This window comes from Erpetoichthys calabaricus, chromosome 4, assembly GCF_900747795.2.
Source record: "Erpetoichthys calabaricus chromosome 4, fErpCal1.3, whole genome shotgun sequence".
Taxonomy (NCBI): Eukaryota; Metazoa; Chordata; class Cladistia; order Polypteriformes; family Polypteridae; genus Erpetoichthys; species Erpetoichthys calabaricus.
In genome coordinates this window covers 181587394-181611730 of record NC_041397.2, presented here as the reverse complement: position 1 = coordinate 181611730, position 24337 = coordinate 181587394, and the positions used below count along the sequence as shown (strand labels likewise).

Sequence of the window (24337 nt, the reverse complement as noted above, 5' to 3'; positions counted from 1 at the left end):
AATACTGCATTTTATGATTCCAGTGCTACGCCAAGATGGGACAAGTCAGAAAGTATTAAGGATCAAAGGATCAAGAAATAGACAAGGAGATAAAAAGTAACCTTTAAAAAAAACAAAGTCAATAACCAAACTATCATAAGTTCTGATATAAAAACCAAAGTGTTAAACCTAACGGATTGTTGAAGGGAGAACTGCCAAAAAATACACACTGTTGCTTGCTATATTCAGTTACTGGCAGACATGCTGTGCCAAAATATAAAGCGTCGCTTACCAGACTTCATGCCTTGTGACTCCTGGAAAAACAACCCTGGCAACATGTTGTTGTGTCCAGGCAATGAATGCCCAAAAAGATGATGGACACTGCAAAAGATAATTTTGTGTTGTAGTAAATGCCAAAATCTTTAAAACAAAATGAATTATTTGGAAACTAATTTTAAACCAATAACGATCATCCTAAAAATGTTCCAGGAAGAAAACAACGAATAACCAGTAGGAAGTCTGAACTAAACAAAAAAAAAAAACCCTTACATGCAGAAAAACAAAATTAAAATGAAAGCCAATCACGACACCTAGGAGAAGTGTCTGTAATTAGTGGTTGCAAATTGTCGTGTGCTGAAAGCTAATTATGGAGCACTGCAGGGCATACTGCTCATTTCAGAAGACTGCTGGGATAGGATGTAGCTGACACAAGACAGACGCCTGACTGAGACCTCTAATAGCTGCCATTGAGGACGGGGTGCCAAGCAGAGTTTACTGGGGTTAAAGGCAGAGAGTCAGCAGAGCCATAAGGCAATATAAAAGTGCCATAAGTACCAGAAAAAGATACATGGCTGTCGGTTTTGTCAATGCCATGTCACTCATTGTTGTGAATTTTTGCCAAACCTGAATTCATGCCAAGTCTGCCCAGGAGACAGACAGTGGAGTTAATCTTCCTCAAGAATTACTGCTTTACTCTTCACGTTTACCACAAAACTAGTGGCTTGTGCTGTAAAATTATGTTTCTTAATTATGGTCTCGTATGAAGTTGTACTATTGGTGTTTGACAGTTGCTTCCCTGTGCTGGGCTGTGTTATTACATCCATATAAAAACAAAAATGCGCAGACTGAGTAGCTAGTGTTTATCGCAGGTTAAGGAACATGAAGACAAATGTCGTTTTCTATTGAACTTAGTGTGACTTTCATCACCCATAACACATGCTATGTACGCATCACTTATGATATGATGAATGTTCTAAAATTGGAAAATGAAAACAAAGAGGATCAGACCCGAGGGTGCCTGACCAAAGTCGGCCAGCTGGCCTAAGATAGCTTGACAGCCCCCTTTGTTTACCTTCACCTGTGAAGCACAAACCTCAACAGTTATGATGTTTTGTCATTTCCAGTTTTTATTAGTTTTAATGCTTACAAAGTGGGGATAACCAGCGAGGTTTTCACAGTTGTCATACTGTACTTGTATTTGGAGTCCTTGATGTCAGGGAGAATAAAAGCTGCTGACACACACAGTAAGGATATTATTTTGTAGTACATTTGGGCAAACTCTTTCACTCGAGCTTCATTTGTTTGTTAGCTTTGCAAGCAAGACAGGCTACCATTTGAACAGAGAAGAGGCAACATGCCAGCACAGATTCTTTTCTTTTTTGACAATAAAAAAAACTGACTGCAGTTCAACTGCAGCTAAAGTGCCAAAAAATGGCTAAAAACGAAACAGTAGAAGGCTAATGTGGATAAAATGTCACATCACTGCACCTGCTGGCATGTTTAAAAGCTACCTGGGTGGTAATTATGACAGGACCATAGAGAGGCAATGAAAACACGGAAGGACAGCACCTTGTAGCTCAAGGCTTTTCCTTTTCAGGCCAACACAAGTACTGGCTTGCTTATTTGTAAAGAAGATGAAAAGGGTTACCTGGTTGAGAGACGGCAATCCCATGAAGCACAGCTTAAAACATGTGTCCACGTGCTTACAATTTAAAAAGAGAAGGACCTGTCACATCATAAATACACAGAAGGAATGGGACATGCACTGGGGCTGATGAGGGGGATCTTCACAATATGAACTTGTGCTAATTTAGACACTATACAATGGAATGGACTTGCAAAAATAAAGGGTTACGGGTACAGACTTGTTTCATGCTTAAATCCTTTTATTCACGGGGCAGATTAACTGTGGCTCAGAAGTGAGCAGGAAGAGCTTCTAACCCTTTCCCTTTGTCCGCCCACCCCATATTTTTCTCCCCAGCAGCAGCGTAATGCAACAGTGATTTGATTATTACAAATGAAATTTTCTATCAGATGCTTCATGCTGCCAAATGACTTTTTTTTGACCTTTATTTCACTTTGATCTCATGGCAACTTCAAGCAAAGAAGCAAACCTATGCACATCTGACGCGAGACAGAAGGAGACAATGTCTAGGTTGTCTCTTGTGCACAGATGCCTTTTCAAGTACAAACTAACATCTTGTTCTCCTTGGCCTAGTCAATGACTACCAGCAAATCACCACCTGCATCACAGAAGCCTGCCTTGATGGAAATGAAATGCAGTTGTTCCCTTTGGCCTACTGAAGGGAAGCATGTGGCCTAAGTTAAAGTTAAACAAATCACAACTTTCAGTGCCACTTAGTTTTGATTACTCAATTAAGCCCCTATCATCATAGCAATGATGAATTTCACACTCCAGCAAAACCAAATACCCTTCAGGTCATCCGTTTTCTTTCTACATTTTTTTTTATGTTTTTGAATTGCCGCATATGTGACATCCCTTTGCTGTCAGGCGTGGTCCTCAATGGGAAACACTAGACGAGTACCCCGACTTATCACTTCATGGTCGACAGCCTCAAGCTCTCGCTCCAGGGCTTCTTCCGAGTTACTTTTCTTTCGTCGGCCACAGGCACCATTAGCGGTGATGGCAGTGTCACCATATGTCAGTGTCAGGTCACTGTCATTCAGGATTAGGTCAGAATCGGCATCTCGTAGCTGCTCCTGGTTCTAGAGAGGAAACAAGAAAATATCCCTGTTAACTATGTGAATGAACATGTCATGGTTCTAATGTTCCATCTCCCTCCTGCCCTCTTGGGCACCTTGTGTCCTTAGACATAAAGAAAAGTCACATCCACACTATGAAAGAATGAGTGTATTGTCTGTGAACTTCAATGGCCAAGATTTAAGCGGTAACACAAGCATATAAAAATATAACCTACTTCTCCAAATGAATCTTCAAGCCAAGCAGAAAAACTGCTGAAGGCCAGATTAGATTTGTTAAAACCACAAGAAAAAAATGGCATGTTGCTATTCAACAATTCATCCATTTTCAAATCTGCCTAATCCAAGTCAGGGTTGTGGCGAATTTAGCAGCATCCAGGGCACACTTATAAATGGCCAATCTAAAATAAGCAGCTAAGCTCTTTGAAGAACAGGCACTTTTAAAAGACTTAACAATTCAAAGATATGATAGAAATCATCCATCAATCCACTGTGAACCTGCTTAGTGTAAATCAGGGAAGTAGCAGGGTAAGGCGCCAGTCAGAAACCAGTGATGTATGAGGTGCCAGTCCGCTACACTTACAAACACAAGGCCATGTCACATTACGGGACAAATCCAGCGATTTTCAGTTGTAGCCTTCAATTACAGTATATTACCTTAGCGAGTCAGAGGCAGTGCACTCACTTGAAGCTGGTTGAGTAATGTGTCACACCCACCAAACCACTCCAACTAGTTCACAACTCGTTCCAACAGAATCAAACAGCTTTTATATTGTCTTTAGTTATAGGGGTGTTATCTGTGTATATGAGAGCTGACATGCAATGTATGCTAATCTGGGAGTACAATTCATGCAATGCAGCAGTGGGGAATAAGGAACACAGCTGTTTTTGTCCTCACAAAAAAAAAGAAGCTCATTAGTCTGAGGTCTCATGTTTTACATACCATCACAGAGTGGGAAAAAAGAAAAAAATAATAAAAGGGCAGAGACGGTGGCTGAACTCTGCACACCTGGTAACCCTTTGTACAGTGCTGATTCCATCAGGCAGCATGCTATTGGCTGTCACAAAAAGGGACGAGCATGACTGTGCTGTAAGGTGAGCAGTAGCTAAATGTAACAGGGGCAGTCATTTTCAGTCATGTAGACTGACATGTTCAATGACGAGATCAGCAACTGCAATTGGCAATCCTGACACATCCAAGAGGTAGAAATTGTGTAATGTGACCATCAGCTTTAGTCAGTTATTATAGCATGAGCATCTCAGTGGAAGCAGAGCATCATGTCATTCAAATGTTCGCTCCAATTGGCTAAAGGTGCTCCTTACACGATTGCACATCTAAAGGGCACAGTCTGGTCTAGGAAGGACACTTTCAGCAGCACAAAAAACAAAAGATGGTCAGAATCAGAACAAATATAGCTTAAGCAAATAGTTTTTGGTAACTAATTGCAAAAAACCTGGGAGTTCCATAGGGTTTGCAAACTTTTTCTTGCAACTCCAAAACCATTCATAAAACATTACATTATGATGTCTCTAATAGTCAGTATAATAGGTAAGCGATGATCTGTAAAACATTACAATACATATAACACTTCTTGTATTAGAATGTGTATAGCATTTATCCTTGCCTTACTCTTCAGTTCTAGGTTTGCTGTGATTGTTGTTGAGATTTAGTCATTCAGTGGAGGTATTTGGGTTCCTTTCCAGACACCTAATGAGAGAGATGAAGGAGCCCACTAACATGTCAATTACATCTGAATGAGCCTGAATTTGCACACAAGTGATATAAAGTGCTGTCACTTTGAAAATGCTAACTGTTACCTTCAATTTTTCCCTGTTGAGGCTTTAAGGGAGAACACCCATTTTCTGTCACAGAGGGTGCCAAGCACACAGAAAATAAAGAGCCACCGGTGGAAAGATTATTCTGTTTGGGGTTATTTGCAACATACCTTTACATTCTCACTCACTGTTAGAAGCTCAATGGCCATAAAGTGAAAACAAAATACTACATATTCCACTTGAAGCTGTTGATGAAATAAGCAGAAAAAAAAAAAGATTCATACTTGCCTCATAGGCTTGTGGACTGGTGAGACATCGAGCAAGAGGCCCACAGCACCCTGGCAGCGTACTGGTCAGTGGAGGTCCACTGTGCGTCAGGATTGGCTTTAAATAGCTGACATTTAAGGATTAAGGCATAAACAACAGTACAAGTTAAAAACAATGACAATTTTATATGTATACATGTTGAGTGAAATCTACCGCAAAATATGCAAGACAATTCATTAACTTTACTGCCTTACCTGTGTGGACAGCTGGGCTGGTTAATACTTCCTCTTATTTGGCCAAGTTTTACTGACAACACTTTGTGAACAGAGTACTTCAGAAAAATACTAAACAATCTTTCTTACATGGGAAAGCCAACAAACAAACAGTTGTCATTTCAAGCAAGAGCTTCACATTTAGGTGTCACTAGTAGCATGATACAATGGGCTCCTCAAAAAGACTGCAGAAACACACCCAAAGTAAAGCATGAAACTATAAAACAGTGTTTGCTGCTGCATGGACTACTGCTCATTTGGCTCATTCTAGATAATGGATGACTAACTGGTTGATTTCATTTTACCATAACACCATATCAATGTTTACTTATTCTGGTATGTTTTTCACTCATATAAATTTATTCAGCAGCGTCAAGTGTACTATCTTCATGATTAGCATGTATCCATGTGCTCAGATTTCAAGAGGACACCACATTTGTTATGTACACATTTTCTCTTTCAAAATGTGGCCAGCTGCCCACTAGCATATTGGGTCTCTGCCTATTAAATGTGAAAAAATTGGAGATTTAACAATTAACAAGATAATTAATGTAGTCGGAAGGGAGAAGCTATGCATAATGTATCATACCCTTTCTGGCCACCCTACAAAACACAATAAATAATGGAGATTAAAGAAAGAGTGGGAATAACATTTCTGACATTCACAACATTAAATTATAAACCAATAATAAGCACTAATAAGACTAAATAGCAAATATAATCAGTCCAATACAGATGACAAACAGAGATATGCCTGCAGATTTCTCTGAATGTTGAAAGTGTCCACAGAATAAAAACATTATGAAGTAAAACCCGTATGCAATAATGCACACACAGCAAGGCGTTATAGACAAGAAGGACTGCAAGTGTAGGAAGCCATAGTCTAAACAGACTTAGATTAATAATCCACACAAAAATGATATTTATATATATTACATACCCCTATACTTTGTAGGGGTGGCCAAGAAAATTTTTAATCTCATGTTTTCATTTAGAATGGAGAGAAGGAAGTTTTGTCATAATAGAAGGCAATAGTGACCAGTGTTGTACAATGGCAAACAATATGAAAACTTCCTTGGAAAAAGATAAGAAAAATCATCAGTTATTCAGCTGTTATGCTCAAAATTTGCCAAACACATGCTTTTTTGCTAAAAAAAAATGTGTTTTATAGTTACACTTTGAATTATCAAGATGCACATAAAAAGGAAATGTAAAGTCTCTTCATTCATTGGTCAAGAGTCCTAACTTCAATTCAAAAAGTGATTCTTAGGAGCTTTAGTTATATATTTATAATGTGCTCCAATTATTTCAGAAGTAAGTACCTAACAATATTTTAGCAAGATAGCATGTGTGTGGCATGTCCGGATTGGACAACGGACATATGAATTATGTGACATGAGTAACACAAGATTCCCCCCCCTTTTATCTGTGGACATTTTCTACATCATTTGGCATTGTACAACATTGGCCACTACTACCTTCTATTATATCAAAGTTCTTTCTCTACATTCTACATGAAAACATGAGATCATTTTTTTTCTTACCCACCACTATAATGTACAGTATATAAATGAATTATTATTATTATTACATGGGGTAAATAGCATATAAATATGATTTTTGGGTGAAGCGGTCCTTTAATGTCTTCACCAGTAACTAAATAGTTTCATCTACTCATTACTGAACTCACATAGTCCAGTTTAGGCTCACGGAGAGGCTGGAGATTATCTCAGCAGCACTGGTGCAAGTCAGAAGCAAACTGGCCTAAATGCCAGTACCTAAATGCATCAACCAGCAAATGGACATCTAACATGAGTTAATATTGTAATACAAAACAACCTCAAAAAGATGGTATTTCCTCCATTTGTAAAGGATATGGAAAATAAATTACATTTATGACTCTGATGTGAAGTAACCAAAAAGGCAGTGTCTTTACAACTGAACCCAACATGTATGAGGTTGGGCAAAACTCAGCTCTAAGTGCAAAGGTTACAGACATCACGCTGCCACAGAACAAAGGAACAGATATTTAAGCTATACAATTACATAATTATAATAGCTATCCTGGCAATCAAATCATGCCAGGGAAGTCCCAAGGCTTTCAAAAAGTCACCAAGAAAGGAATAATTGTTGAATGGAGTTTGGAACATACTGTACATATAATTCCTTAACCATAATCTAATGTACACAAGACAGCAGTTGCTTCAGGATTATGTTCATGTGGATGACTTAAATGTGCTAAGCTGACATTTTTAAGCAACCTAGTGTGATTCAGCATATAAAACTATTATTTTAGTGACAGACACAAAAAAGTATGGCATTGGGCCAATGCTGACTTAACCAGAAATAGCAGATACACAAAAGTGACTCAAATTTAATATTCACTTTTGTGAGTAAAAATCTTCCATTTTTTCATTATAGGCAGTTAATTTTTTTAAGGCTTTGTATTTTTGCAAGTATGAGCAGTTTAAATGACATAATAAGCAGCTTCTGTGTGAAACAAGCATGCTTGTTTTCTTTGGCCTCTCTTTTCTGGGTAAATGAAGCACACAGCTCCATAGAGTTCTTTGGCTAGAAAATGAAGCAGCTGTGACAGCCCAGCTATCAACAAGCCTGTAAAATTTGAGGAAAGACAAGAAACATTTCAAGTTTATGTTAGTGTTAGAGATGGTTTGATGCTTTGGATTCATATTGCCTCAGAAAGCTTCCTACCCAAGCCATGACATTCTTGTGGTTGATGCCCCATAAAGAATCCCTGAAAATAATCTTTACATTGGTTACTTATAAAAATATAGAAACAATAAAGTCTACTAACCAAAATGGACAAGAAACACAGCAACAAAATGAAACCCCCCAAGAATTTGAATGATCTAACAATTCATAAAAATACTTGAGAACTACAACAACAGGACAATCCTGGATGAGTTCTACTGACTATTGCAGCACTAGCATGGTCATAGTATTGTCATGTCTACAGAATATAGGGAAATTCTTCCTTACACTACTAGTGAAACGTTTTAGAACACTCCCATATTTCCTTTTTGATTGAAATTTAAGAAGTTCAAGTACAGTGAATAATCTGAAATGCTACAAAGGTATTCAGTAAAAAGCCAGAGGTTAGGTTACAAAAATATAAAAAAAAATACAATTTTCAGATTTTTTTTTTAGTGAACAACTTGCAGCTTTTCTGCAGCAATGGAAATTAAATAAGTCTTGAAAGCTGATGCAAACAACATTACTTACAAACCCTCTGTCCGTATAAAATAATAATGGTATTACTAAAATGCCACATTCTTAAGAGAGCTACATAGGTTTCCCTAAACAATGCACTTTGTATTTTTAAGGACACACTTGCATCTGTTCATAGATTTCAGTAATCCTATGTATGCATATGTGCATGTAAGGAACACACAGCTTCCTAGATCTTTGGGCGTTTAACTGGTTCTAGTACATCACCAACAAGGGCCATCTGTGGTGGGATGATAGCTATAATACATGCCTCTTTGACATTCTGTGAGCGGCCATTAAACACACCAGTACATCTGTATCAGGAGCATCAGTCCTGCTAGGATAGCACTGCAGGTGTACAGTTCATCCGGAAAGTATTCACAGCGCATCACTTTTTCCACATTTTGTTATGTTACAGCCTTATTCCAAAATGTATTAAATTCATTTTTTTCCTCAGAATTCTACACACAACACCCCATAATGGCAACGTGAAAAAAGTTTACTTGAGGTTTTTGCAAATTTATTAAAAATAAAAAAACTGTGCTACTGTTCCTGTGTGGTTACCCTTTCTTTTTCAGATCCACATACCTGACGCGTCTTTATAAATACACTGAAATTAACCGCATATTGTTTATTAGTTTAATGCATCTGATTGTAATTAACCAGTAACAATACAATGATCCACGGAATGGTCAAACTATTCCAAATACCATAACTGTTTTAGCGTTGTTACTCTCACTGCACCTTCTTTTACTTTTTTCAGCTGCTCCCGTTAGGGGTTGCCACAGCAGATCATCTTTTTCCAAATTACTCTCACTGCACCACTCGGAGCAGCTGATTGGAAAGAGGATTATCGGTATACAGCATCAAGCACACACTGCCTCAGCCATGCTTCCTATTTGAACTGCTTCTCTCAAATGCTTCAAAACCTTTCCTGTACGGACCTCGCAGTTCAGAAACAGTTTCATCCGAAGAGCTCTAAACGCAATCAATCAGTTCATCAAGTGCTCCTTGTAGAACTGTTTGTACTTATAAGTACAATCACCTCACTGTAAACTTGCACTACAGTTATAATATTGCACAGCCTGAGCCACTTTATAAAGCGCGTATTTACATATGATGACGATATCATTTTTAAGATGAAATACAGCAAAATGTTTATTATACAGATAAAACTAACTTCATTTAAATAATCTATATTGTTAATAATTAAAGGACACGGTGTCACTACGGTAGCAAGGATCTGGCACCCCGCCCCGTTCACGGATTGTTCCTGCCTAGCACTGTATGCTTCACTGGGACTGGCGTGAAGGATAGAATAATTAAACATGTACTACGAAGATATTTCAATGTTCCTTAAAAGTTTTGAAGAATCGCCGTTATAAGCTTACAGATGGCTTAACGTCTATTACAGAGCTGATTGTGTGGCGATTTGGTATTTGGAGAAAGAAAAGGAAGAACAGGAATTGGGGGTTAGTACGTTTGAAAGAGTACTGCTACAATAAATTATTTCATTGAAGGTCACGCACAATCACTGCGCCACCGTGTTCCCATGTTTAATAACATGCTTTAACTCCTATTGTCATGAAAATTATATCAAATATACATCACAGTATTTTAATTATTCAGAGAGCTGTAATATTATGAATGTAATGTATCTATCTATCTATCTATCTATGTAATGGATTTTGTATCCTGTTGGAGGAAGAGAAAGCCAGTAAGCACGTAGTGATTCACACACAAAGCACATAGAAGATCAAATACAAAACAAATCATTTAATGTGCTACTTTAGTTACGATGGGATTTGAGAAACTAGTAAATTAAATGATTTTAAGATGAAGTTTGTGATGTTCTACTTTAATGACAAAATAAACTACGTGATCAAAGTGGAAATTTCGAGATTAAAGTTAACATTTCGTGCTTTTTTCCCCACTGTGTGCCTATTTTTTTTTCTCTGTACCCTAATAAGCTTTCATATGAAACTCAGACGGTGGACTATGACTCGGCTTTTCATGGCGACTTAGATATCTGACAACTTCTTTTTTATTTCGGGCACTGTGCGACATTGTGAACTTGAGCTTTCGAGTTTGTCCAACACTCTCTGTCACTCAATCAACTTCCTTTTCTTGTTTATACCACTGTTTAAACCAACAAATAGTACATTTTTCCTTGTCTCCACTTGGTATTCACTGAAATTCTTATATTTTCCCCCCATGCTTTTTCCATTGTCTTTTCACAGAAGGCTGAGCTTAAGGGCTATTTATATTGATTTGCATATTCAAAGAGGTGTAATTCTGGGAGGAGTTGGGGCGGAACAGCAGGCGCGTGCACGTGCTTTACTTTTCATGCTGATCAGGATTTATGCATCAGAAGAACGTGGAAGTTTGCGTACGTACAGATTCCTGCATCTGGATTTTTCTGTGCACACGCACATTCCCGCTTTTGTGCTTATGCCATGTTATAGTGTGAGTTCTAGGCACAGCGTTATACATGAGGCACCAGATCTTGAAACAATCAGTTTATGGGAAAAGCTGAAATGAGCTTCTCAGAGTACAGATCTACCTCCAGTTACTCTGCAACAACAATGGGACACAGGCAAGCAGGCTTATACAGTACCTCTGGCAGCTTTCACATTTGGGCTGGAGGACAAGCAGAGAAATAACTTGATATTTGGTAGAAATACTAAATAAAGAAGACACTCCATGTATACAGTTCATTGTATCACATCCTTTATTATATAGTTAATTAGCTGATTAGAGTGTGGCACCAGGTGTCTTCAATATTGAACCTTTTCACAATATTCTAATTTTCCGAGATACTGAATTTGGGACTTTCATTAGTTGTCAGTTATAATCATCAACATTAAAAGAAATAAACAATGTATGTAATGAATGAATCTAATATACAAGTTTCACTTTTTGAATGGAATTACTGAAATAAATCAACTTTGTCATGATATTCTAATTTTATGACCAGCACCTGTAATTTTGTGTGCTGTTTTTTTTTTTTATATATAAATAGAGTCATCTGAGGTGACTGAGTCTATAGTAAATCCCTCACTAGATCATATCACACCCAGTTTGTCACCCCTTTCTGTAGTTCTATTCTAACTCTTGTTTTTGTCTCTGGGTGGCCCAGTTTAATACAGGACCAGCCTCTTGAGAAAACCAGTCAAGTTTCATCTTAGTATTGGCTTGTACTTATGATGAACAGGTTGTCAATGCAATTATTCACAAAGACTCTTACAGCATATCTGTGCATCATTTTCAATAAGTAAAGGTAACACTCAATTGAGTGATTTATAAAATGTTCCAAGAGGAAGTGCCAATATCCCTTTAAGGTACCGCAATAGGCTTGCATAGGCATGAAGGTCTGGAGAGCCATACTGGGCCTGTAAATTTTTCATGCAATAAAAGTTTGTTAAATGAACAATAAAAGTTTGTTTAAAAACTACGACTGTTTAAGTATAAAGAATCAATCTACTGACATTTATGTTTTGTTCCATTTGTGTAAATTGATTGGTGATGGCTGCTTTATACTGTTAACTTCTTAAGGCACATTGTTAGGATTCTATTAAATGGAAAGACCAAAATTATAAAAGATCCTACCCCACAACCAAACCACAAATAAATAAGAAATGAGATTGGATCAATGACAACAGGAAAATGAAGAGCAAAAGACAAGGTCTGGTATTTTAAAAGTGAACTAAAGAGAGAAAAGAACAAAAAAAAAAAAAAAAAAAAAAACACTGTAAAGAGAAACCAGCAGACTAAAAAAGCAGGAACATATCCTTATTGACTAGCCAAAATCAGCATCTCACTCAATAAATAGAATGAAAGGTCAAAATGAGAAAACTAAGCTATGTTAAAGTATCAAATTCTGAAATTCTAAACTCTTAATACAATAAAATAGAACTGCCACACCAAACTACTACATACATCATTAAAAAAGTGAGGTATAGGACTTCCAATAAAGCTAACCTAACAAATAAATATTTTTAGATTTTCTAAGAATCCATTCTGAAGGAGAAGGGTGTCAGAGGTAACAGTACAGTGAGGAACTGAGGCAGACTGTGATCCTTTATACTTCTTAATTGCTGTAGCACCTTAGGGCCACAATGCAATATAAAACCTTGTTGCGTTTAATGTTACAATAAATGTCATAATTAACAATAACATAAAGGGACAATGAAAAAAAAAAAAAAAAAAAAAAAAAAACAACAAGCAAATGTGGAGATGGAGAGGCATCTAACATGGGCGTTGACTCACAACTACAGCACTAAAAGATGAAATGAGCTGCTAGGGTAACAGCAGTCGCTCAGGGTGTACATGTAGGATGCGGTGTACAGCCAGGCCCCTGCCTGGCCAGGACGCCTCTACGCTAGGTGGCAGCCCCCCTGGGTTGCAGTGGTGCCTCGGACTCCCGCAGGGCTCCATGGTTTGGTGCAGCCCTGTTGGGTTCTGTGGGCACCGCCAGGGGGTGCTGCAGCTGCTGCTGAACCCTTGATTGCAACACTTCTGCCACACCCAGAAGCGAGGACCTAGAGCACTTCTGGGTGACTTATAAAAGGTGCCAGCAACCACTACTCCAGGAGCCAGAGTTGGGTGGAAGAGGACAAAGCTTGCCAAGAGAAGTGGAGGCAAAGAAAGAAAGAAAGAAAAAGAAAAGAAAGAAAAAAAGAGAAAGAGAAAGAAAGTTTTGTGCTTTTGTGTAGTGCTGATCTGTACTGTACACGTGGGAAACAGTGGAAGGCGTTTCCCACAGGAAAAAAATAAAAGCGTGTGCTTGTACTTGTGTCCTGTGTCTGTCTGTGTTGGGTTTAGGTGTCAAGAATACCCTGTGGAATAATAAAAAAATTTTAATCAATATATTAAATAATAGTTGAACAAAGAATCTTGGGCTGAGGTCCTTTTGACCTAGTCCAAGGGAGGGGAAGAAGATTTCGTGACTATGCCTTAGTGCAATGAAATTTTGTACTTAGATAAACAAATCTAAAATGCCTTGATGATTACTATCTGTGTGCATTTGAGTGGATGGAAAGTATATTATTATGCAAACCAGCTGATGCTAAGAAAATGTATATGTATATATATTCTTGGGCTGAGGACCTTTTGACCTAGTCCAAGGGAGGGGAAGAAGATTTCGTGACTACGCCTTAGTGCAATGAAATTTTGTACTTAGATAAACAAATCTAAAATGCCTTGATGATTACTATCTGTGTGCATTTGGGTGGATGGAAAATATATTATTATCCAAACCAGCTGATGCTAAGAAAATGTATATGTATATATATTTGCAAGTATAAGAATTCTTTGTGTTAACCATATGAATGCATTAAGATTGTTAAAAGAGGAAAACCATTACCTATATAATCATCTTAACAATATAAGTATATTACTAGTTTGTATTAATAGGCTATGGATTAATTGATTATTAATATGACTTACTTAAACTAATGCACTAAAGATTAATTGTTTATTAATAAGACTTACATATAAAAATTAAGTGTGTACGCAAAGCTGAAAGAACAAACTTGCAACATTTCTGTCAAACTGCTGACTCTTAGTCTGTACTCAGGAAAACTGCTAATCTTTTTTATTTTCCAAACATCTGTGATTTTTGTTTAATCAACAGTAACAGGTTCTTTCACTTCTTCTTCAGTTGTTTTGGACAAATGTGTTGTAATATTACTAAATTCCCCCAAAGAATTGTGTAACCTTGTCCTATGACAAACTGTCTCTGTAAGATGTAAGTCTCTGTTATAAAAATGAAGCTCACCCCAGAAGAGGGGGCTACTGCTGGTAACTGTCAGTGACACAAGCTGACAGGGGCTGCAGTGGTCTCTCTGCTTATCAAGAATAAAGAAATTGCTTTTTTACTCTACATCTGCTGTCTGCCTGCTGTTTACCTCGAACCTTCGACCACAACCCTCAGCAGGGCACAAGGTTCATAATACTTCTTCCAGGATTTAGAACGATACGTAGATACTAAAGACAATCAGAAGCCAGGTGTCCTTGCACAAGTAGTGCACAGAGTGCCCACAATTTAATACTAGAAGGCCTTTGAAGGTGTCATCTATAAAGTATTTGTACCTGGAGAGGTCATATACTAAAGACAACTACAGTACATGTGTCTTGATGGCTATAGATTGAAAAATTGACTGATATTGTGTAAAGAGCCCAGCTTAAAGTCTACATTTACTTAAGTCACAAACTGGCCATTTTGACTGTTAATGAAAAAAAATACCCTACAGAAGCATTCACTTAGTCCTAGATCATGCATCTGATAATGCACAGAAACTCTCACTTCCTTAACCTTCAAATACATTTTTTTTATTACTCAGCTCGTCAAATAAACATAGCCATTTAATTTCAAACAGCCAGATACTTAAACAATAGCAAGAACCTACTAGATATCAAAGTTCCTGGCCAAGCATAAACCTGGCTGAATCATTAAAAATCTTAGCTCTTTGGCAAAACTCAAACTGACACTGAGAAGTCATCCAAAAAAAAAAAAAAAAGTACATAAAATCTGGAGACAAGTTATTATCTTTAGCAGAAGTATGTGATTGTTAACCTGCTGAGTAGTCCAGCATTAATGGAAACACAAATGGAGACTAAGCTGGCTCCATATACAATTGGGAAGTTTGGCTCTGTCATATCTCAATAAAAAACAAACAGGGAAAGAGCAGTTTAAAACATCAGAGAGAAAAAGTGCTAACTGAAATGTCCTACAATATGAAACCTGCCGGTGTTGCACTACACTTCCAAATAATTAAAACTAAATAGCCTTGACTTTGAACGCTTACAAGTACATTTCATGAAGCTTTATACTGTTAAAACTGTCCATTGTTAAAAAATGTAACCCTATAGAATTTTGCATTGTTCATATTCAGGTTTATATTCTGCTTTTTATCTCAGAAGGTTATAATGCTGTGAACAATCATGGAGTCCATTAAATAATTAAAAAACACACAAAGAAAGCAAGTAATCTGCTTGATGCATCTTAATAAGGGCAATGGTTTAATAACATAATAGCACCAAGGGCTGACAAAGCCAGGCTTGCAGCTTGGAGAGGGCACTTGGAATCTTAGGAACAGAACAGTGCATTCAGTCAGAGAAGCAAAGTCCCCAGCCTCTGACAAGAAGAGCAAGGACCACTTGTACTGTACATCTGATTCTGTTGCACAGTTGGCTATTGAGAAAACGGACTTAAAGTAAACCCTGAATTTGTGTCTGCATAAGTTCTGTTGATGCACTCACTGGGGGGTTCTTGTATTTTCCTGACCATTCCTTTTTCTGTCTATGAGACATTGCACAGACACCCTGGTACAGAGTAAAAATGTCTACTGATGTAAAGTCAGGACAGGCAGTGTATTTTAAATCATGTAAAAAAACACAATGGCACACAAAGCCAATTCACTTTGGGAAGTGTGGCATAAAGACTAAGCATCTGGATTACATGCCAGAATCTTTAACTGCAACAGAAAATATTACTGAAAATATTCAGTGCAAATAAAGTTAAAGATGATCTATAAATCTGATCTCAGACCACATGTTAAAAGAATTTTAAGAGCAGTACAGAAAGCAACAACTGTAGGTAATGCATATCAGTGCAGCAGTGGGGAAAAAAACACAAGCTTTCTTGACTTTGTGGGACAAAAGAGGTACGAATAAAGGGTTCACCATTTGGAGATAATTACTGTATAGGCACTTGCCCCTTTGAGGCAACACTAATACTGAGTTGACTTCATGATCTTGGATTTAAACAGCATAAGAGAATGAAATAGAGAGACCTGCAACAGGCACTTGACTGAAGAGAAACATTTTTAGTAGCCAGTCTGGTTAAGATGAGGGCAGCAAACAAAAAGCTACTTGTCGGTTCAAGAGAGGTGAGCACGTCCTATGGAATCTATAGGGCTTAGCCTCAATGAATTCATGCTTCCCATCCCTGCTGCCACTGTCTTCAAGATATGGTACTGATTGGATATTGAATTCTTCTCATTTAACCTCAGGGAGGCATCATGGTGCAGTGGTTAGCATAGTTGCCTCACAGCTCAGGTCACTATTTGGCCACAATAATTGGTCCAGAATGATTTGCAGATGCTTTGCTAGCCCTCAGGGACACATAAAAGACCACTGCATCATAATAATTAAGTTTAATTTCACCTTCCCCATTGCCAAACTCAGTGAATGCATTAAAGTCAAAGATCCCAAACATTTCAACAATTTTGGCAAACTGAAGGCCAAGTAAATTCAGTGCTGTGTGCTCATCACCACTGCTCTCTAATCTAACACAATCCATGAAATGATGTGACAAAATTCACCATGAAAACAATGCAACAAAGCAAACAATCAGGCAGGTGCAAATCCATTTTCACAGTAATGCACAATTGCTTCACAGAACTAAACATACAGTTCACTGTATATCATGTGTGGTCTACACTGCTGCTCATCTCTACATGTACCATGATTATGTTAAATTTGTATAAGCTTTAGCATGCTTGCCAAGTTTCAAGTTCACGTAAGTTGGCATCTTTAAACTATCCAGGACAAAGAAGAACTTTCACAATGTGTTTATTGATTCATTGCATGTTTCATTCACACTTCAGACATAATTTTCCAAGTATAGCACACAGCAGCCAGAGCAGTCACATCTCTTCTTGAGGAACAGATTCATAGAGGAATACAATGTACACTTTGTAGCATTTTACCAATTTTAACATTCCTGGTTGGAGATGAAGCACTGCAGACTACAGCTAACCCCATTTGCTATGACAATATGCCCTTCTCTGGCTAAAAGTCTCACAAAATCACTTTTGAGTGAAACTGATTATAGTGCTGATGGATGGAAGATCTTACATAGAAAAGCTACAATGGAAGCTTTCACAAAAATAATTGATGCATAAATACTGAGACAAGTAAAGGCCTGACATTCATGTGTCAAATTCTAAATATGGAAAACACATGTTTTGCCTTTTCATATATACAAGCTTTTTTAAAAATTGTGAACCCTTATTATAATTAAATAGTTTATTCAAAACTAATCCACATCTCCAAAATAAAATGTTTATATATTAAAATTCTATGTACTGTTTACAGGAAGCAATGCATCCAACTGAAAAGCAACAGAGATAACAATTAGCTCATGTCCAAAAGTAAGTGAGTCTTTTAATTCAGTAACTGGGGGGCACATCTATTAGCAGCTATGACAACAGGCAAGGCATTTCCTGATGTTACTAATCAGTTTTTGACATCTGGTTTTGAGGAACTTTTGCTAATTTTTCATTACAAAACTGCTCCCAATCTATCACTTTCTTGCACAAACAGTCTAGGCTCTTGGCACGATAATTCTACTGGGTTAAGACATGAACTGTGACTCATCCATTTAAAAACATGTATTCCACTAAATCCAAAACTGCGTGATTTTCTGCAATGTTTCTAATTATTTATTGTCATAATGAAGGACATATTCATTTTAACCCATCCTTTTACTCACTTTTCAGGTCCATCAGATTGAAAGCAATCCCTAACCATGATAGGGAAATATGGTCATACTGAAGGAATGTGGTACGTTTTGAATATAAGGCCATTGATTGACCTGTGTGGTAATTCTGAAGTAAAATGTCAAGGTAGAGAAAAAACTAATCTCCATTTTTTCCTCCCATTTATAGACAACAAGTATTATGTAAAGTGACAAATAAAAATCAACAAAATTTTGTCAAAAAGGCATTAGGCCATAGTCAACTGACATAGCATCCTTCAGTGCACCTTAGCATTGATTGTACAAGTGTCCAGAATTGTGTTTGTATGATGCTAGTGCTGCTGCCTCCCATTATGGGGCCCAAGATTCACGTCCCAGAAAGCACCTGCAACCCCACCATGTCGGTTAAAAAAAAATGACCGACTCCTGACTTTTAAATTTTGTATGTTCTACATACAAAAATCAGGGTGAGATACTGGGACAGCTTAGCTATTAGGTAAATAAAAGGGCTTGATGGACTGAATGGACTCCTCACATTTGTCAAATTGCATATGTTGACGTGTTCTATCAACATATGCACATCATAGTTAAGGAATTTGTGCTTTGTTGTACAGTTGACTCTAGAAGGTGTAGTTTTCCTCCATTTCCCATGCCAAAAATCATATTATCCACTTTACTCAGGAAACAATAGCAAGATAACAGAATTTTAATTGGCAAAAACTGCTTGTTGTGCTCCAACAGCCAGCCTCTCAAAATTTCCAATATCTCATCTTTATACTGGGGTAGTTAAAATATTTGGCAAATGGGTCTATCCATCATCTGTATGCATGATGGAATATTAAAAATGTCCAGGTTTCTAATCCCCTCCAGACATTGCAGAGGTCTTCTGTTAAACTGTGACATACTCTATTATTATGGGTGAGACAAAGTCAACAAGTTTCCTTATGTTTTTATAGAAGGGTGTCCCTCAAACATTGTGACTGAATGGTTGACTTGGTGTCCAATTATTTTAAGCCCTGGTAATAATCACCTTTTTCTCTAAACAAACAATTCATAGTTATCTTACTTCGCACTTCTTCCTCTTACATTGAATGACTTCTTTAAACAATACACATAATTTAGGAATAAGCATGTTACATTTAGGAAAGCATTTTTGGATTAAATTAAATTTTACTGAAAAAATAAAATTGTCAAAGTGAAGTATAGCTGATAGCATACACGTTTCAGAGCTCTCATTTATTCAGTGATATAACCAAAACAATAGAAAAAATACAGAAATTTAAATGTATATAACCCAATAAGTGAACAATTCTAGAAAGACAAAGTATGCTAAGCAATTATTTATGATTTTTAACAAGTTTTTTCACCAAAATGGCTGTTGGTGTTATCCTAGCAATGTGATTCAGGCTGTGGATGTTGATGTCTTCAAGGCACAGAGTAGTTTGTTTTTTTAGCTTACAGAAAAAGTTTGCCATTTAAAACAGGACTGAAGTGCTAAAGTGTTGATATGACAAATACTGCAGTGGAACAGATTCAAAGAGTTTGCTTTCCATCAGTGTGTAGGAGACGCTTTCTTTTCTTAACAGCCTGACAGTGTGCGCTCTGCTTTCTCCGAAAGGAAATGAAACACCTAACACATAGCGAACCCATGATAAACCACAGATACAGAACCTCAGTTCAGTACATAGCACTGTTTAGGGTATTTCCCTCTCCATCATCTCTTCTATTCCTTACTTTCAAGAGGTGGTTCCACATTAAAAGTACGCAGACTGTCCAACACTTTCTAGATTAATACATCAGTATGAAGATAACAATGAAACATATTACTTGAAATTCTGACCTGAAAAGACACATTGTTTACCAAATGAAATATTTACTTGATTTATTTCAAATTAGCTTCTTTATCTGCAAGTACCATTACATTTCACTTTGTATGTCTCATTTAGTTTCAACTGTCCTGTTCTTTCAAGTATCAATTCTCAGTCAACCTCTGTGAGTGACAGGAAAGTCAACAGGCACAACACAATAAACATTGTGCAGTATGCAATGCTTATGAACAAACAAGCATAACTATCTTCTTGTTTTTACCCAGGTTAGAAATGTTTAGTGGTGTCCTTCCCTTGATGTTTTCAGACCAATTTGCAACATCCTAATAAGATAATCATGAAGCATTGCCTAGACACTTAAGAGAAGCATGGACTTCTACTGCTTGCAAATACAACACAACAATTAAAACGGTCATAAAAACTGAAGATTTCAAGAGGCAGACAAAACTAATATTTCAATTTATTACTTCAAATTGTGGCATAACAGGTAGCTTCTCCTTGGTTTCAAAACTAGTTGTAAAACACATTCCATACACACAGTTGTGTTCTTCTCACTTATTGTATTTTCTGTTTTCTGCCTGACGATCTTGCATTGCTCCGGGAATTCAAGATGTCCACAACATGAAACCAAATAAATGTTGGTCATATGATGCAACTGCTATGGCCATGCGATTAAGGAGTAGTGTTACATGGGCACGGTTACTTGGTTTTTTTTGCCCACTTTGCTCCTCTATAAAAGATGGCCTTTGCAATAATGACATTGTTTCTGATCACATTTGGAAGCCAAGCTGTCATTGTTTTGTTGTCGTATTTGCTATTTTGCTTGAGCTTTTCACATCCTAATATTATAATATTGTGTGTACTTGGTTTTTTGGGCTCCCATCAAAATCTGTTTTTCCCATTTAGTTTATTTATCCTAGTTGAAATGTATTTTTTAAAATAGAGTGAAGCAGGTTTTTTTTTGTGGTCAGTTATTTGTTGAATATCCATCCTACTAACCGAAGGTTGTAAACCGGATATGCACGCGCACTGCTGCACTGCACAGAAAACACAGAAACGAGAAGGTTGGAAACCGGATGTCACGAGCGCGCCTACAACGCACTTGCGAAAGGAGTCACGGCATACACCAACTGTGACAACGCGCTTGCGAAAGGAGTCACGGCTCAAACCAAAGGTCCATGCTGTGACAACGCGCGCGCCTACAACGCGCTTGCGAAACCAGTCACGGCTCAAACCAACTGTGACAATGCGCGCACCTACAATGCGCTTGCGAAAGGTATGTCTTCACGAAGCGGCTTCCCACCGAGGCGCTCGCCCCACAGTCAGACGCAGAGGCCTCCCAGAGTCAGTAGGTGGCCCCCAAACAACACAACCTGTTCAAGCGGTCTGTGTCAGCGAAGGCAATAGACTCACGTCTCCACAAAACAAAACCGCTTTAGTACAGATATGCCTATTCGATTAAATGACATTTCCCTAGACGCACCCGCCCTCCATGATATGTCATCCATCCACATATCGGACGGAACAGAAACTGATTGCCATTCTAGGATTTCCGATTCGCTATAGTAAATAAGACAATTGTACCTAGTATTTATTATAGAATCCTTACCGTGACAACCTAATGCCTATTCTCAACCCCCATCAAAAGTCACCACTGAACCAACAGTAGTATTTGTTAGCAGCATACATCCCAGATTTAAGAAACTGAACAGCCCTCAATAGTTTTCATGACTGCTTTGTGAATACGAGATTCAGGTATGTAAGAAACTATAAAATCTCCATACCCAGTTATCATTGATGATAGAGGAGAATTCCAGCGTAAAGAAAGGAGAAGTTTAGTAGCAAGAGTGCTTAAACAGATAAGGTACTGCTGGTACGAGGTGAGATGCAGGAAAGACAGATCTAAAAGGATTGGGGTTTCAAGTTATAGTGCAATATCAACAGATAGGAAATATGGCAAGAAATGGGATACAAAAGTTCAAAGGGAAAAAAAACAGGAGGGAAGAACCAAAAGATGTGGAGAAAAGTGAATGGGGCACCCAATGTGCAAAAGTGACAAAGAGGATTAGGTTCAATACCCACCAGATTAAGTTTATGGGAAAGTAATTTACACTCTGAATACATTTCAATTATGTTTGTTGATAATTAGGATTTTGGGAACAGCATTTTACATTATGAAACATGGTCACCCAGGCAGGAGAATCAATGAGGACAGAGGTCTATGAGCCAAACTGAAATTAAGGGTGGGGTGGGGTGGGGTGGGGTTTGCGGGAGTTACATATTGCAGTCTAAAGGCTGGAGACTAGATGCTGTAAATGCCACATGGACTGGATGGGAATCCCGACCAGACTAGGGGATGGTTCCTTACCCGGATGGGATGCTCCTAGCAAGCAGACAGGCATCCCGGCCGGGGATAAGAAGGGGATCACACCTGGAAGAGAGAACCAGAAAGAATGGACGAACAGCCCACCGGAAAGAGTAGAGGTCACTGGGGTTTTTTTATTCCCCCAGCATGCCAGATGGCAGCAGCCCTGGAGACTGGTGCCCAGTGGGAAGCCAGCAGGGCATGCCGGGAAATGTAGTCCAACATAGCAGCCATCCTGGGGTCACTGGGAACCGCAAGAGAGCACTGCAGGGAGACAAGCTCTCTGCTGTAATGGACTTTCATATGACCTGGAAATGCTTCCATCGGGTAGTGGCCCTGGCACCGGAAGTACCTCCGGGTCCTTAATAAAAGGGACCACTCAACTGGAGGAGGGCATTGCAGTTGTAAGAAATGGAAGGAGAGAGAATTTTGTCTATTGGAGAGAGAAACCTGTGCTTCTGTAATACTTTGTGGTATTGTAGAATGAATAGAGTTAAATAAACCATCCTTAATTTGCACCTGGGACTCTTGGTGTGTTCGTGTTGGGGGTTTGGGCCATTGACACCCTGGTTTCCTTCACCATGCTTAGAGCGAGATAGGGTGTCAAGAGGATGAGAAGGTAAAAGCAGAGAAAAGAGAGATACTTTGATATTCTTAACAATGAACAAATCTGTAAATAAAAGAAAAAAGATTAAGAGAAATACAAGGCTGAAAAGAATGGAACAACAGGAGCCCAGCATCATTAAATACCGTAGGTCACCATGTTTACTAATTCGTGTTGTATGCACAGGGGTAGCCACTTTTAACACTATTCTACCTCATCGACTTGGGAAAAAGAGATTGAATCTTGATGCTCCCACAATCTCTCCTATTATGGACTACCTGAGCAGCAGATGCTCAGGGACTGTGTATCAAAAATGGTGGTATGAAATTCTGGAACACCTCAGGGAACTGTCCTGTCTCCCTTCCTTTTACCCTCTACACAACAGACTTTCAGCAGAACACCAGCGTTTGCCATCTACAGCAATCCTCAGATGACTCGTCCATCACAGGCTGCATTAAAAATGGAGATGAGACAAAGTACAGGAAAGTCGTAGTGGACTTCATCTTGTGGTGCAAGGGCAACAACCAGCAACTCACCATCAGCAAAACCAAAGAACTGGAGGTGGACTTCCGGCATGTCAAGAAGCCTCTGAGACCAATTATAACTATCATTATCATTCAAGGGATTATTTTTTAAATTTCATTTCTGAGGGGAAAGAAAAGTGAAAGCTGACCTGCTGAACGCTTCGCCAAACAGAATTTAAAAAGGCACAAATCAAACTAGTTCAGTTCTGTAATAATCATACAATAATTCTACTTGTAATTAATTCAGTACTACAATTACGATCTGCAGCTTGTTATGCAGCAGTAACAGACTCATAGATGTCCATGTTATACACATTTTAAATTAAACATCTTGAATGCATAATGAGCTCTTCCTATCAACATATTTGGAAAGAAGTTGTATTTTGAAAATGACTCCCCTCTCTTTAGCGTTCGCTCATTTAAGAAAGAAGCTACTGAAAATACTAAGAGAATCTACTAATTTTATTTTAGTGATGCCAAAATCTAATTCTAATCAATAAATAAGCAAATGCCTTTCAGTTTCTGGCCCCAGTTTGAATTTTAATATGCCTATGTATGTAAACATACTAAAGATGCAGTGGCCCTGTTAAACTCAAAAGGACTGGCCCCAATAAGTCATACCCAGAAGGAAGCAGCTTCTAGAACTTTATTGAGTGCAAAACTAAACATGTGACAATAACCGAAGTAAGCTTAATGGAAAATGTAATTAAAACAAGAGAAATTAGGACGAATAAGGGGAATAAAAGGCCAACAAACAAGTCATTGATAAATAAGGCAAGCTCACCTAGCCAGTGGGTGGGAAGCAGCACAGTCATCAGTCCGCGAAGGAACACTGATCTCTTGTCATGGAGTGAGTGCAATCATGGAGGGGACTTACCCTAGGGATCCGTGGCATGCCAGGGGAGCGAGAAGGATGATGGGAAGACAACCTGACCCTAAGCGGTCAGAGGCAGCTAAGATGGGGGTCAGGAGGTGAGGACCGCAGGTGCGGATTGTCTCTACCAGCGTGAGT

At 38.2% G+C, this 24337-nt stretch overlaps 1 protein-coding gene across 1 annotated transcript in view; it reads right to left on the bottom strand.

Moving 5' to 3' along the window:
* Positions 1 to 1365: 1365 nt before the first annotated feature.
* slc9a7 (solute carrier family 9 member 7) overlaps positions 1366 to 24337 on the bottom strand; it is a 226174-nt gene continuing 203202 nt past the window's right edge. Inside the window, 2 exon segments of the mRNA XM_051927093.1 lie at positions 1366 to 2985; positions 5044 to 5149. Coding sequence (XP_051783053.1) covers positions 2767 to 2985; positions 5044 to 5149 — 325 coding nt within the window. The 3' untranslated portion in view covers positions 1366 to 2766.